The 15,509-nt window shown below is 37.1% G+C and overlaps 1 protein-coding gene across 1 annotated transcript in view; it reads right to left on the reverse strand.

Moving 5' to 3' along the window:
• Positions 1-992: 992 nt before the first annotated feature.
• ADGRV1 (adhesion G protein-coupled receptor V1) overlaps positions 993-15,509 on the reverse strand; it is a 214,350-nt gene continuing 199,833 nt past the window's right edge. The window contains exons 64-66 of the mRNA XM_072413958.1: positions 11,700-11,891; positions 9,329-9,482; positions 993-1,392 (exon numbers count right to left, since the gene is read on the reverse strand). Coding sequence (XP_072270059.1) covers positions 1,274-1,392; positions 9,329-9,482; positions 11,700-11,891 — 465 coding nt within the window. The 3' untranslated portion in view covers positions 993-1,273. The remainder of the gene's footprint in view (positions 1,393-9,328; positions 9,483-11,699; positions 11,892-15,509) is intronic.

Raw genomic sequence — 15,509 nt, forward strand, 5'->3', positions numbered from 1 at the left:
ACAATGTTTTCCTCCAAGCAAGACCACCAGGGATGGGCAATCATGCAGGGGTTTGACTCTGATTCTGGTTTGAAGAATGCTCTTTGAATGCTGAATGACTGAATGCTAGTTTGACAAACTATACAGTCAAACTATTGCCAGATGCTTGGTTGGCAAGTTTAACTTAAGGTTTAAAGGTACACAGCAGACACTGGTGCTATTGGCTGAAGGTCATAAAAATACCTACCCCCTGACAATTACCAGCCAAAAGAAATGCTGGCTCCAGTGTACCTTACCAATAGGCTTCTTTCTATTGTTTATTCTAAACTGCTTGTGAAGGTATGGACAGAAGAGATAGTAACATGTAGCTCTTAATAGGATGCTGATCAGGTTTGTACTTACAGAAAAGTTTGACTTATTTATGATCCCTTGTGGCTTCATTACCCAGTGGTTTGAGGCCATCTTCTTCTTGCTATGCCCCTTAACCCTACCAGCAGTCCCTTTTCATTATGTCATTAGCTGTGGGTCATTTTGGGTCAGGAAAATTTAAAACGTTTCATGGAGACTTGTATGGGTACCTGAATCCCTTCTACCCGGCAATTCAGTGCAGCAGAATACAGAGTCAAGACAGAAAGTTAAAATGGCTCAAATTTGCTTCGGCTCACCCCACCAATCCCTACATGGTAGTTTAAAGGATTTTGCCTTTTTTTGGTTTCATACTCTTTATTTATTTTTGTTGTGTGATTCTCTGGTAACTACACAATTCCAAAAGTCACAAATTCCAAATATCCTATATACTGTATGTGGCTATTAAAACCAACAGACTGCATTAGCGTTGGGAAGCCTGATCTTTAAAAGAACTGTTCATATACCAGATACTGACAAGTCATTGGAAAATAATAAAATATTTGATTTGCCTTACACTGCCAAATTTACACACATATATATATATATATATATATATATGTAAATCAATTGGACCATCATACATTTACCCCAAAGAATTACAATGATTTATCATATGATAAATAAACAAAATTATTTTATTATTCTGCTACAGTAAATTGGTTAATAAAATGTTAATTGTCTACATTTCTCATAATTTTGCCTGTTGAGCTTATTTCCAAGACCAGCTTCTTCGGTGACAAATACATTACAATACTTTATTCAATTACAAAAAGTTTCCCTTTAGGACATAAGTGATAAAGACTACAGCTGTAGCAGTTGCTAGCTTACATCATGGAAAAGCCAGTGCATTAAAAAAAATCAGATATAAAAAATTATTAAAAAGGAACTATAGATGAGTGTCAGCAATGGGGATCCTCCGGAGTTCCACAATTTGTGAATTCGCCATTCCACTTCCATCTTGACTTCCATGGCAGGACTCTGTGTCACTGATGTTCATACCTGACCCTGAGAATAATAGAAAACATAAGTTTTATTAGTAAACATGTATCATACATGAAAATCCTATAAATATGTTTTTACTAATAAAAGCATACAATTTTATTCTTTCTTAAAATGTACCTGTGCAATGGCTCTAGTATTGACATTACTAAGCAATAAATGAGCTTATAAACATGCCATCCCTGGCTTTTATAGTTGCTTGTGCTATAAAGTAATTCAGTCTTAAAGATCCTTTAAAATCACCAACAAATACTCCAACGTTCTCCTTAATGCCTTTTTAGGAGGAGTATAACTGCTTGTTCAGAATATGTAAATGTTTTGTAGTCTGGAAACAGTTTATAGATAAATATACCAGCTAATATTTAGAGCTTTAGGACAGAGATTTTAATGGTAGGTAAGAGAGAAGTCGAATTTAACTTTATTTTCAAATTATCAGTGTTTTATATTTTTTGCACATCCAGAACACTGTCTGATCTCCACACAAACAGTACATCAAATACGTAGCACATGGATTGTATTGATTCGATCATTTATGTGTCCTGTAGTGCTTTTTTTTTTTTTGCATTTTACTTTTTATTACTTTTAATATTTTTGGTTATTGCTGGAGTTTGCATTCATTTGAATTTTCGAGGCGACCTTTCAGTTTTTATGTATTTCAGGTCAGCAAAATCTCCCCCCTCTGGTTCTTATCTTGCACTTTGTATTAATTAACACTAAAAAAAAATTGCTGACAATCCAAAACAGGCCTTAAACACCAATCAATGATCAGCCATCAATCAACAGGTATTGTATGTACTTACAACACTTAAAAAAATGTTGCAGATATGTACTGCATTTAAATGTATGCAAGAAATATACAAGGCCAGCAACTGATTACCCGGGTAACATTTTGGACTAGTGTTACCCCCTTGCATAGTGTTCAAGAACTTAAAGCCTTGCAGTAGAAAGACAAACATTACAAAGTCAGCACAGGTTGCACATAGGCCACACTTTAAAGTATTTGCGGCCCTTTACCTTGTTTTGGACTAAGGAGGACAAAGGACCTTTACATTTTTTAAAGCTCTTCAATGCTAAAGAAGGTAGGCTGTCATGGGTAAATCTGGGTGATCCAGCAAACCTGAAATCAATGTCTTCAAAATCATTTCCTATTTGATGGCTAATGTATCAGTCCTGGACCAGATCCATTCCAGGTTTGCTGGGTCACCCATGTTCTCTCATGATAGCCTCTCTTCTTTAGCCCTGAAACTTACATAAATCATGCCCAATGTGTTTTCTATATTTCTTGTTTAATAGGTGATTTGTATAGGTGTTTTACGACATTTGCCTGCCAAAGCGATAGTCTCAGCATATTACTAAGTTAATGTTGGAAATGAAGAAAATAGAACTCATGCTTTGACAATTTATTTTATATAAAGTATAAATTTGGTTCTGCGTGTTTGTTCATTTGGTTTGGTCCTGATTCAGTGGACATTCCAATCTAAGGTCTGGTCTGAGTTACATGTGCAGCTTTCCACTAAAGGAAACATCTACACCTAAGTCTCATTTTGTGTACAGAAGTTCAGATCTGATGAAATGTTATTCTGTGGACTCCCGCAGACACTTCCTTTATTATAACTGTACATACCAGAACAAAATTTACAAACTAAGCAAATAGTTTCAATTATGTAATTCTAATGTGTTGTCATTTTTTTGAGAAAAGCACAAAATAGCCTGTATTTATTTCTCAAGTGGCTTTCATGGTAAGTAGCTAAAGCTGCTCTACTTGAACTCGTATTTGATTATAGCTGTACCGGACATTATTATTATATTAGTCATGGAAATAAAATGATTATGTAACCTTAGGGGTCGAGTGCTGTCCTCTTGGCATGATGTAAGCCGGTGTAACATACCAGCAGAGGAATGAAGTAGCTTAGTCTATGAGTCACTTCTGTATAACCTGACATTCAATCAACCTCCTACAGACTGCAAAAGAAGCCTTGTGGCATTATATACGTAACAGTTGCATAATTTTTTGATAAGTAAAGTGAATATGATAAATATTAGGTGTCAACAGCTCTTCACAAAAGATTTGCAGGGGAAACAGTAAAGCCAGAAAACTTTCTTTTCTGCAGCACACTAGGTAGAGACGTCTTAAAATAGTTGTTGCACTTTAACCAGGAAATAATGGACATGCAGTTTTTTTCTGTATTTTACATTAGTTTTAAATTATTGACTCCATCTAACTAATCGGAAAATAATGGACATACAGTTTTTTTCTGTAATTTACATTAGTTTTAAATTATTGACTCCATCTAACTAATCGGAAAATAATGGACATACAGTTTTTTTCTGTAATTTACATTAGTTTTAAATTATTGACTCCAGACAAACAGCTAAATAAATAAAAAATACAAATGTTCCCCAACGATGCATCTCTTTATGACTAAATTACAAAAACTATTGAAAATGCAATGGATAGAGGCTTCTTTCCATAAAGAATCTAAAACTTTTCTGGCTAACAAAACAAAATTGTACAACTGTTTTCGTCACACTACATGGTACCTTGAACGAGAACTAATAAATGACCCCCCCATTGTTATGTGAAGGTAATTATGCCAATTTTTCTGTACTACCAATGCTGTATAATTGTTGTATGTTCTATTGAAAAGTATTGACCTACCTCTTTGACTACAATGAAAACATGTATAGTATTTGCACTAACGTTGCAAATGTTCCATCATTTGTTCTTTCTTTTGTTCTTGTTTATTGGTTGAAAAAGGAAATGTTTGTACTTTCTCTTTTCACTGTTTAACCTCAATAAAAATATGTTAAAAAAAATACAAATGTTAGCACTGATTTACTTGCCAAGGGATTTGCCTTTTGGGCCATTCTCATTTTCTGAGATTTACACAGTTCTTTTACAAGGCACATGAATCTGATTTGTCTCTAGTGCGATTTTTTAGAACTTACAGATCCTGTACTTTCCCCAGCCCGTGATTGGAGGGTGAAAAAAACAAGTAGCACATCGAAAAGCTCCTGTCTCTGTCATTCTGATCAGTCTCCCTATCAACACATTCCTTTCTTTGTAGCACAACTGATTGGCTCCTTGTGCTACGTTTCCCTCCCCAATCAGCTCTACTGTACAAGGTCTGGAAGAAGATAATAACAAGTTGGGTTTAGGTACATAGTTTGAGAATAAACAATGCATTTTAAGATGTATTAATCCCCCTGGCGGTTTTCCCGAATGTTCATTCATGTGTGCCATTTATATATCTGCCTGGAGCTCATCTGTAGGGCAGTTCCTGATGGCTGGCACCTTGCTAGCCCCCCAGTTACTCACACTTCGGTGCTGGTTGTTAAGTAACCAGTGTCTGAACATTTTCTTAATAATTTGGAAATCATTTACTCACAGCATTTCTTTGTCAAACAAACACTTTTCCATTAAATTCTGCCTCTTGGTAAGACGAGTTTTGTTATTTGTTCTCGTGTTCTCTGACAGGTGCTTTGTAAATGTAGTTTATTGTTAATGTACATGGTTTGCTGTCCCTGGTGGTTCTTGAACACAATATTAGTTAGTCATACACTGAGCACGACACACTCATCAGCTTATTAATGAGAACACAAGATCCCTCTTCCAAATGGCTCTCAAAGTGCATGGGTGGAAAACATAACACTTATGTCTATGTGAATAAGGTGCAGGGTATATTTTTTCTCTGCTCTGTAAAACAATTGTTTCTGTCTGTGCACTGCTGGGTATGTTAAAGTGCAACCACTCATCCTCCTGTTAATATTTCTAAATAAAAGTGGCAGAGCTCAAACATGTTGTTTTTCACTGACACAGCTGATCCAGTCTAGACAGTGTTCACAATTGTTGCGTCCTATACTTCATGTACAAAACCCATTCTCGTTATTCTTTATAGCCAGGCCTAATGTCACTCAGACTTCAGCAATAACATAAGCAGCAACATGGAGAGTGAACAGAAACATATGTCTGCATGCTAATAAAATGTTATTCAACTAGTTTTGTTATTGCTGACATGGTTCTAAATAAATGACATGGTTCTAAAATTCCAACAATGTCTTTAAAACTATGCTCCCATTTTTTATGCAATCCATTCATCTTCCTTTTTAGAACAGCTATGAGGGTCCATTTCCTAGTGTATACATGAGAAATGCCTCTTTAATTTTAATATTTAAAACAAATCAATTCCAAATTATTTCAGAATCATTTTGAATACTCCATACGTGAGGGACTACATTTTTTTACAGGTGTTCAGGGGAATTTCACGCAGAAATCTACCAACAGAAAACCCAACATTTACAGGCAATCTCTGCCATTGAAAAGGATAACATGAGAATTTTGATGTAAGCACTGGATTTGTTCATTATTGCTCAGAGTTATTTCCCAACAAGTTGAAAAATTAAACAAATAAACTGGATTAGACTCTGTGTGGGTGCTAGGGATGAGCGAGCGAGATTTTTTAGTTCGATCTCGTGGCGAATTGGGCCTTTCTCGCTTAAATGAACATTTAAGCTAGAACAGCCTTTTGATTCGTCATGAGGTCGTGTTTTCGCCGAACAAACGAGGAAAAAAGCAAGGGGCAGGAACGGCGACTATTTCTGGTGAGAATGGCACGGCTGGGTGCAATGAATTTGCTCCCAGGATGCACAGCAAGGCCCAGCAGCCCAATCAGGAGAGATCTGAGCACAGGCATATATACAGGGAATTAGGGAGGGGTTAGTCATTCCATCTTGTGTTCTGGGTGAAGGATAGAGGCAGGGAGAGACATGGATTGTGACAGGGACAGGTTAGGAGCTTTCTGTATATCTGTATATATACAGATATTGCAGTTTTTGATGGTAACTGGTCCTATTTAGCAATGAAGACCATTTGCTGCAGAAAAATTTCTGTCCTACTCTAAAAAGAGATACCCGTTACCTGTCTTTTGATACCCGTTACTATTTACCAAAGAAGACTGTTTGGTACATGGACTGTTTGGAAATTTCTGGCCTACTCTAAAATAAAAAAAGATTTTTTTTGTTAACTACATTAGCAATTTATTTGGAAATGGACAAATGTACAGTTCTGTACAAAATGCCCAATATTTGAAACAGTTGTATTAAACAAACCAAAGTAGCCTAAATTTTTACAATGATACATTTTAACAGACTATGCTGAAACCCAAAAATAGAGTAGAGGCACATTGAGTTGTTCTGTGCTTAAAGTTCCCCACATATAAATGTACTAAAAAAAAAACAACAAATAAACTCTAGCCAACACTTTCTGAAGTATTTAGGCAGACATACAACTGTATCTTTATTAGAGTAGTTCTCTTCCTTTCAAACGTTAATTATTTGTTATGAATCCTACCAGTAAGCTGATACATGAGAGAACCAAATATTATATTGTTCTGTGGTTCTCAAAACAAGAAGGAGAAAGTGTGTATGTGCTAAGGCGTCTCCTAGCACCAATCCTATTTTAGGAATGACCCATTTGGAGATCATGGCTTTGTTTTCTCTTATCTGACAAGGAATCCATGGCTGGTAACATCATATTCTTTTAAAGCCTTTTCTCTTCTCTGTTGCTGTAGGACACAAAAGTGCTGAAGTTCTTTGGGAAGCTCAGAGCATAAGTTCTCAGTCAGAGCTTCTGCTTTTGCTAGGCAAGGAGCATTAAGATAGCTGTCAACTAACAATGTAAAGTCAGCGAGCATGCCACACAACATAGCTTGACACAAATCTAGGAGGTGCGATACTTCCAGAGCCAACACTTTTAGCAAAGTAGCAGACAATGGACGGTCGGAACACATATTAGAATTTAGCTCCATCAATGTTTGTTTGATATTCAAGAAATGTACTTGTGCAGACGGCATATTTAGATACCGAACATTCAAACATTCCTTCACAGTAGATGTTCGATGAGGAAGAAAACTACCAGTCTCCATGGAAAACACCTTGGAAGTACACATCACCCACCTGTGTATCAAAAACATTATTCAAAAATACACCATACTGGTGGGTCAAAATATCTTCTAGCCAACGACAGTCGTGAGTGACCTTTTGGATGCCTTTGTCTTCAAGCACCACTTGGAGACCATTTTTAAGACCCCTGGTCCCATGGTGAGGAGTTCAAAGAGGTAAACATGATTTCATGTGCGCACTTGCAGCCAACACAGTTTCCCATAGCGACACATATTCAGGCCAGAAGCTCCCAAACTCAGGACCTTTTGGTGCTGGAGATGCAGAATCTTTCTTCTATTGTCTCTCTTTCAACCTCCTGGCCTCTTGAGTCTTCTACTGGTTCCACATTTAGAACATTTTGCCCCAAAAAACAGCCTTGCTCCTCGCACAGCTTTACCAGTCTTCAAATCCTTGACTTTAATCAGGAGAACAGTGTGATCTGCATGAACACCAAGTAAAACTCCTTGAAATCCTCCATTAATGGTTGTAATTTTGATAGTCTTCCTAAAAATACAGCTCAGAAAACGTTCACCAGAAGTGGACTCCATATAGAAATAGTAATGAAATTAATGCAAATAAATGTCAGCCTTCTGCAGCTTCTGCTGTGTGAGTTAGGTGGGATTGCAAAGACCAGCAGTCCCAATACAGATATTTTAGGGTTTGATACCTGTTCCTATTTACCAAAGAAGACCATTTGGTACAGTTAAATTTCTGACGATGGACTACACCCAGCTCTAGATGCCAGTTACCAATGCGGTCCCGGCTCCTTCTCAGGGCCCACTGCCTCCTCCTCCTGTTGTTGCTGCTGCCTGTCAGTACTCCATTCACTAAAATTGTATTACACACTTCTGGGTGGCATTGACGATGCACTACACCCAGTTCTAGATGTCAGTTACCAATGCGGTCCACGCTCCATCTCAGGGCCTACCGCCTCCTGCTGCTGCTGTTGCCCCCTGTCAGTACTCCATTCACAAAAATTGTATTACACACTTCTGGGTGGCATTGATGATGCACTACACTCAGCTCTCCATGACACTTACCAATGCGGTCACCCTGGCGATAACTGACCACACACTGAGGCCACACACTGCTATTGCTCTCGCTTACCCACGCTCTGTCTCTGGTCCTCCATCCTTTTGGGTAATGTCACCGGGCTACTTCTCCACAACTTTATGGGTGGCGTTCCAAACACATGTCATCCAGATCATGATGCCAGCTAGCAATGCGTTCTCCTGCTGTTTGGAGGGTAGAGACTGCTGCTAGTGGGTTGAGTTCACACGTAGCACCAACCTTTCCCAATGTTCTAATGTTTATGCTGCCTTCTGTATGCTGTCCTTCACGCAAAGATCCTATTTGCCTGCTGTCACTTTACCTGCCATTTTCTGGAAAACCACAAGGTCTTTTGGTACTTTTGTATTTTTTCCTTGTTGCCACTGTTCTCCTACACTTACCTAGAAAATTTGGTTGTTCTAACATGTATAGGGGCTTTACTAATAATAATAATGTATAATAAGTCAGCCCATTGACGTTAATGAAATTCACGAAATCAGTTCACCAAAATTTTGCTGACCCATTGGAAGTTTGAGGAAATTTTCACGAGACTGTGAGAGGCCTTCTTGCTCATCCCTAGTGGGTGCTCATCCCTGACAATAATCCATCATACAATGCTGGCCTAATGCTGACTATGATAACTAATGATAAATAATTCATTTATCACAGATACAGTTGTTCTAAACATTTGCAAAGTTTGCATTGAAATTGAGTGTTGCACACAAATAACATTTTGGTTGTATATTCTTGTAGAACAATTTTACTGTTTTGATTTAAATGATTACCTTTTAATCAAAATGTTTAATGCATGTGACTCCTAAGAAATGTAATGATTTCAAGAAAATTATTTGTATAACAACATGTATGGGTACACTGGGCAAAAACATTCACAACTATGGTTAAAATTATATATTCTGAATTCGTACAAAATGCACAAAATATAAAAACATACCAGCTTTTAACACAAATATTAGGTCATCAAATTCTTGAAGTTCCTCATCAGCAACCAGTGAACCATTACTGTATCCTCCTGACGGGGTGTAAGCTGTACCATTTTGAGGGCTGTGCTTTTCCTGACTACCAGATCGCTCCCAGTCTGAGGAAATCTGAAATATAGAAAAAGTAGTTCCAATTGAGAATTACACCATAGAACAACTTTTTTTGCAAAAAAAATTAAGGCAAACTATTTGTGTTTGCTCTTCTTTTTTAAACAAAAATTAACTTTATTTTGCATCTTGTATCTGGAAGGTGCAGACCCAGCAATTTGAAAATCATGATTTGTAACACCGAGCCTATAAATGACTTCTCAATTAAAGGGCAGGGGGAGAAAAGAGGGGCAGTGTAAATTTCTACTGTTTTTATTAAGTAGGATATCAAGCTATAATTGATGGGGATTCTCCTCCTGGTTAAAATGTGACTACTCAGGATCTGGAGGTCTTCTCTAAGCAAGTAGACATCTAGCTTAACTGTATAATTTATCAAGTAGGATTTTTCTGGCAGGAAGTGACCTTTAGGATTGTCCATTGTGTTTGAGGCCTGGTCAGTCTGTGATGTGATGATTGCTCTGTAGTTTGGTGGAAGTCCCCTTCTTTATCTCGATCACAAAAATGTTCAGGCTTTCCTATGGCCACATACCGTATTTTTTGCCGTATAAGACGCACTTTTTCTTCCCCAAAACTGGGGGGGAAAAGTTAGTGCGTCCTATACGACAAATGTGTTATAAAATAATTAAAATAATATACTCACCCGATACCCGATCCTGCGTGTGTCTCTGGCTGCATGAGTGATCAGAAAGGGAGAACCGGTATGAATGGCACATGAGTGATCAGAAGGGGAATAATCTTTCAGAATCTTTTTTTCTAGATTTTCCTCCTTTAAAATTGGGTGCGTCTTATATTCCGGAGCGTCTTATACGGCAAAAAATGCGGTAATTCCTTTTGGGAGAGTCCCATGGACAAGTGGTGAGCTGCGACAAAGGAACATTCTCAAGATAGCTTTGTCAGATGCATGAATGCAGAGCTCTGGCACAGCACCTTTCATTTCATAAACTCCAAAAACTTTGGTCTCTGAAATTCTATTAATGTTCAAAGGAGTACATTCCCAGGGTCCCTTCAAATGTTCATGGTCACTGCAATCCCTTACAGGAGACCAAGGAAGGAAGCAGGCATACCTAAAGGAATGCTAGCCCAGCAATGATTTTTCTTGTATAAATCTTGTGTTTGTAGATGGCCTTATCTATAAGACAGCAGGCTTAAGTAAAATAGCTGAGCTCAGGAACATGGAGGCATGACCTCAAAGAACTTTATAGACCACTTAGTCGTAGTGTTTCTAGGTTTTTATAAATGATTGGAGTGCTAAAAATGCACTTCTCACATAAAGAACTAAAACACACAGAATGTTGCAATAATGTTAAACAATTAAGAACAAGAAACTGAATTTTAATCAGATGGGTTAAATGACCCAGAATATTTATCAAGAATATGAAATTTACAGTTGCTCCCAGTGATTGGATAGTGAGTAGGTGATTAAAATTGATTATAGATTGCATTTTTGGAGCACAAAAGAACCTGTTATAGGAAAACAGGAAGGCATTTTTATTCAAATTAAGATTCACTTTGTTACATGGACTTGACTTTTGCTTGCCTTAATGGCTGTGTTTTACCACCTGTCACATCAGTGTATAAGAAGAGTTCTGACCACTGCAACAGTCTCATTAGACACTGGTATATAGGATAGCCATAAAGACAAGAATAGCCCAATCCAAGTAAGTGTTGTTAGCCCTTAGGAATTTTTTGAAATTTCCATAACAATTCCCACTGAGAGAAGTACAGGGGATCCCCCACTCACCAGTTTTTGGAAAGGATAATTACTTAGTAAAAAAACTGATCCCCTAGCTTCAATACGTTCTACATTACTGCTTTATGTGCCAAAACAAGCATGCAACAAGTAGTAAAGGGTAAAAATAAAAAAAAGGCCCCAAAAAATAATTAATTTTTGAGACCCCTATTCAACTATACATAAAACTTATAAATCTGGGTGGCAGCTAGCTAGTACTGTCTATGTGAAACTAGGAGGGTCCTAGTACATATCTGACTACATCTAATAAAATAAGCTTTATAAATTCCAAAGAGCTACATAATTGGTAAGTCTGACCTGGTCAGAACTCCTACCAACCAAGGTTAGTGGTTGGAGAAGTAATAAAACCAGGAAATCTCAAAATCTAGTCTTTTCTGAAGGGATTTAGCAATGGCACAGCCCATATTCTTTCAACAGAGTTCTCAGCCAAAATTAAGTTGGTGTGAAAATCATGTAATCCATATTACCTCCTCCATTGCACTAATGAGATTCTGAGTGGATTTGCTGATCTCTGCTCCAGCTGGCGGCATCCCACTACTGGGTGTAAAGAAGGCAGAGGCTGGGCTTCTGTGTCCATCCGTCTCAATGCTGTAACTGGCTTTCACTGGGCAGCACAGCTGATTGTGCATAATAAAGTAAACCACGAAGACATAAAGACCCTGTTAAAAAAAAAAAAAAGTAAAGTAAAAATTATAAGAAAATACTACACATAAATGTTGTGCTCTATTTCAAGGACTGTAGAGATCTATTTAACCTTAGGAGGGATTTGTTAAAAACTGTTGGGGAAAAAACACAACTTCTTTAATTTTAAAATTTACTTTAATTTTCAAATTTGAATGAAATTTGCAAGCCACATACTCATGGCAGGATTTGCCACTTTCCATGGTAGGCATATGCCTAGAGGAGCAATTGGCAGCTTCAGGCTGTGGGATCATTTCAGTCTTACTAGTGCTTACATTACTTTGAAAATCCCCTCACTGTGGTTCTTATTTGCTATGTTCAGTTTACTATTTGGATTTATATAGTGTCACTGTTGTGGTGCACTATGCACTTGTGAGATAGTATGTAAGATTTGAAGATATGATCACAGGCGACCAGGGTAGAGGATTATACTGGCCGATTTCATCTCCACTGCTTTTTTCTCATGAGACACAATAGAAACAAGCCTTCCAGTATAATTAGTGTGGCTTAGCAGAGAACACTGTTGAGCCACTGCATTATTATTTACAGCATTCTAGCAAATGAAAAGGCTGAGCAGGTTAGCTAGCAATTATTTTCATTCTTTTAATAACAAATAAGAATCTCTGCCTACCCCTTACTGTCACTTATCTACCACTAGAATCTACTGGTCTTGTAAGTATAGTGGCATGGAGGTAATGAATGTCTATAAATCTCAAAGGTATGGTCTGTAGGATGAAGTTTGGGGTGATAGGCTTTCAGAGGTTAAAAATGCATATCCAGAGGTGCTTTGGAGCAATCAGACTACATAGATCATTTCCAATACTTAGTTCTAAGTTGTCACATATGAGAGGTATACCATATAAATCATACTCAGCCAATTTGGGGTTTCAAAGCATGACAGATAGTATGCTCAAACTATGTCATCGGTGAATAACAGGCACCACACTGAGTGTGTCTTCTTCTGTTGGTTCCAGAAATGTATCTCCTAATCTCACATGGGCTTTTATAATGCTGGCTCGTTTTGGAACACAAATATAGGAAAGGAAAACCAGTAACCAAGAGATGTAAACAGGTTCCTTAAAGATCACATTGTGACACAGCAAAAGTACAGATGTAGCACTACATTCAGATGCTTTGTGAGTAAATTATAATAGTAAAGGTGGTTAAAAAACTAGCAAATGTTTGGTGTACATGGACCTAAAGTATTGTCCACTTATAGATGGACATACATGGTAGGTTTAGGTTGCTAAAGCATACCCAATATTATTTTTTATGTTTCCCTTTTACATTTACATTTTGCCAGGTCCAACTTGAGAAGGAATTCAGGTGAATCAGGGAGGTGCACAGTAACACATTCATTTAGCACAATACTTAGAATGGTTATCACAGAAAAAACAACAGAAGCACAGCTTCCACAGTCATACCTTCACTAGTTTGTTAAATGTACTTGGAGCAAGATGTGAATGGCAGTGTGTAAATATAGGAGACATCTTTTACCTTCTTATGTTTAGATATATTATAATAAAAAATAGTCTAACTATAAACATGACATTTTAATATCAAAGCTGATTATACAATGATGAATACACCAATTTCACTAAAATGTGTTTTTCTGTAACTCCATCATCAGTATCTATATATATATATATATATATAAATATATATAGATATATATATCAGAAATGTTGACTATGCAGAAAAAAATGTGCTCTGTATTTAGAATAACCAATAAATATCATTCAGTGACAGCTAAGCCAGTGAATCCCCAAACAAGATTTAACTGTAGGCTGTGATAATGTTAAGGGTGTGATTATTTCATAGGTACTTTCCAAAGGGTATATTATAATCCTTTGTAAGGACATAGGTAAAAGATTACTGGACAAATACAGCTGAAGGCTAAATTTGGATATGGTGCAGTGAGACAGCTCATGTAATAAAAGAAAGAAACTTACGGGAAAGCAAGTACTTTCCTTACAACAAAGTACAGGAACTGTAAATATATTGTCTGTAATTAGAACACTCTACACTCCTATGTACTTTATTAAGCATTATCTACCAGGCTGCAAGACGCTATTTATTTTATTACAGAGTAAACTAACTGTTTTACAATGCTTGGTAAAATACAGAGACTGGTTTGTACATACCGTACCGTTTAGTTAAGATAAATCGAGTAGATAGATGTACTTTTTATTTGCAGGACACAGGTTTTTTATAGGGTCTGTGTACTGGGAACAAACACCAGGAGGTGCTGTGAAGTTCCTGGCTTTGCCCCTTCTAGGTGAAAAAGAAAAATGAGAGTGGGTGGCATATGACAGCCTAATATCTTGGTATGTAACTGTGCTAATATCAGGTCTTTGCAATTCTTAAAACTGTTTTTTTCTTTTAGTGAGAAGCTGTGATGGCAGAGGCACAAGCAAGTTTCACATCGTTGGAGTTATGGGCCGTCATTAGGTTTTTTTTGACAGTGCTGTAGGAAGGACACTTCCCCCACAGTGTTTGTGACATCTCCTTTGCTGACTTTCCTTGGAGAAACAAAAATTTCATGACGGCCCATAACTCCAACGATGTGAAACTTGTTTGTGCCTCTGCCATCACAGCTTCTCACTAAAAGAAAAAAACAGTTTTAAGAATTGCAAAGACCTGATATTAGCACAGTTACATACTAAGATATTAGGCTGTCATATGCCCCCACACTCATTTTTCTATTTCATCTGGAAGGGGGCAAAGAGAGGAACTTCTCAGCACCCCCTCGTAATTTATCTGGAATTTTATATTAACTTAAACTGTGAGATGTCAGAGGGGGAATAGCTATGTCCCCATACTTCCTAATTCTGCTGTATTCTCTATTACTAGGATGCATTAAAGGTCAACAGCAGGGGTAAGGGTTCCATAAAAGGCAGTTATAGGTTAGTAATAATCTTTCCATTAGCCTTAAGATGTTCTAATATGTATTTGAAAAAATAACATATCAATTTGAAAATGTTTTACACTGGTTCTTCTTTCACCCTATTTAAAAACTCCTTTTTTGTGTATAATTTTTACAGGACTTTAAGAAATAGAACTACAAGAAATAAGTTGTGATATGTTAAGGGTTCAGGCTGCCTAAAACTGATATATACACTTTTTATATCTCTAGAGGGCTCTAATAATGAGATGTTTGTACTTTGATCTGCACTCCTGTTGTAGCAAGTTTGAAGGATTTCCTCTCCCTTTCATTATTAATTTTACATAATGCAGAATGGAATAGAAGATGATTGAGCATTTGAAGGTGAGTGGAAACACCCAAATATCATTGATAAAATGGTACAGAGTCAGGAATTTTGACAAAGATCTCCTTGTCTGAATATCCTAGGAATATAGGAAGCCTTGAAATGACACATTCCAGCAGTCTTGACTTTGGCTTGCATTTATGTAATGAGCAGGAACCACAAATATTCATGTAATGCTCTGACAGCAGTGTTTTTAAAGCTCTCTATCTCAGCAAATAAAGTCATATTCTTCCTTCGTGTAGCCCTTTCTACTGAATTCCAAATTAATGCCAAGTTTGCAAATTGCAGTGGGAGATACCTAATACTTACTTCTCAGTAGGCAAGTTA

Source organism: Pyxicephalus adspersus, chromosome 6 (genome assembly GCF_032062135.1).
Source record: "Pyxicephalus adspersus chromosome 6, UCB_Pads_2.0, whole genome shotgun sequence".
Classification (NCBI taxonomy): domain Eukaryota; kingdom Metazoa; phylum Chordata; class Amphibia; order Anura; family Pyxicephalidae; genus Pyxicephalus; species Pyxicephalus adspersus.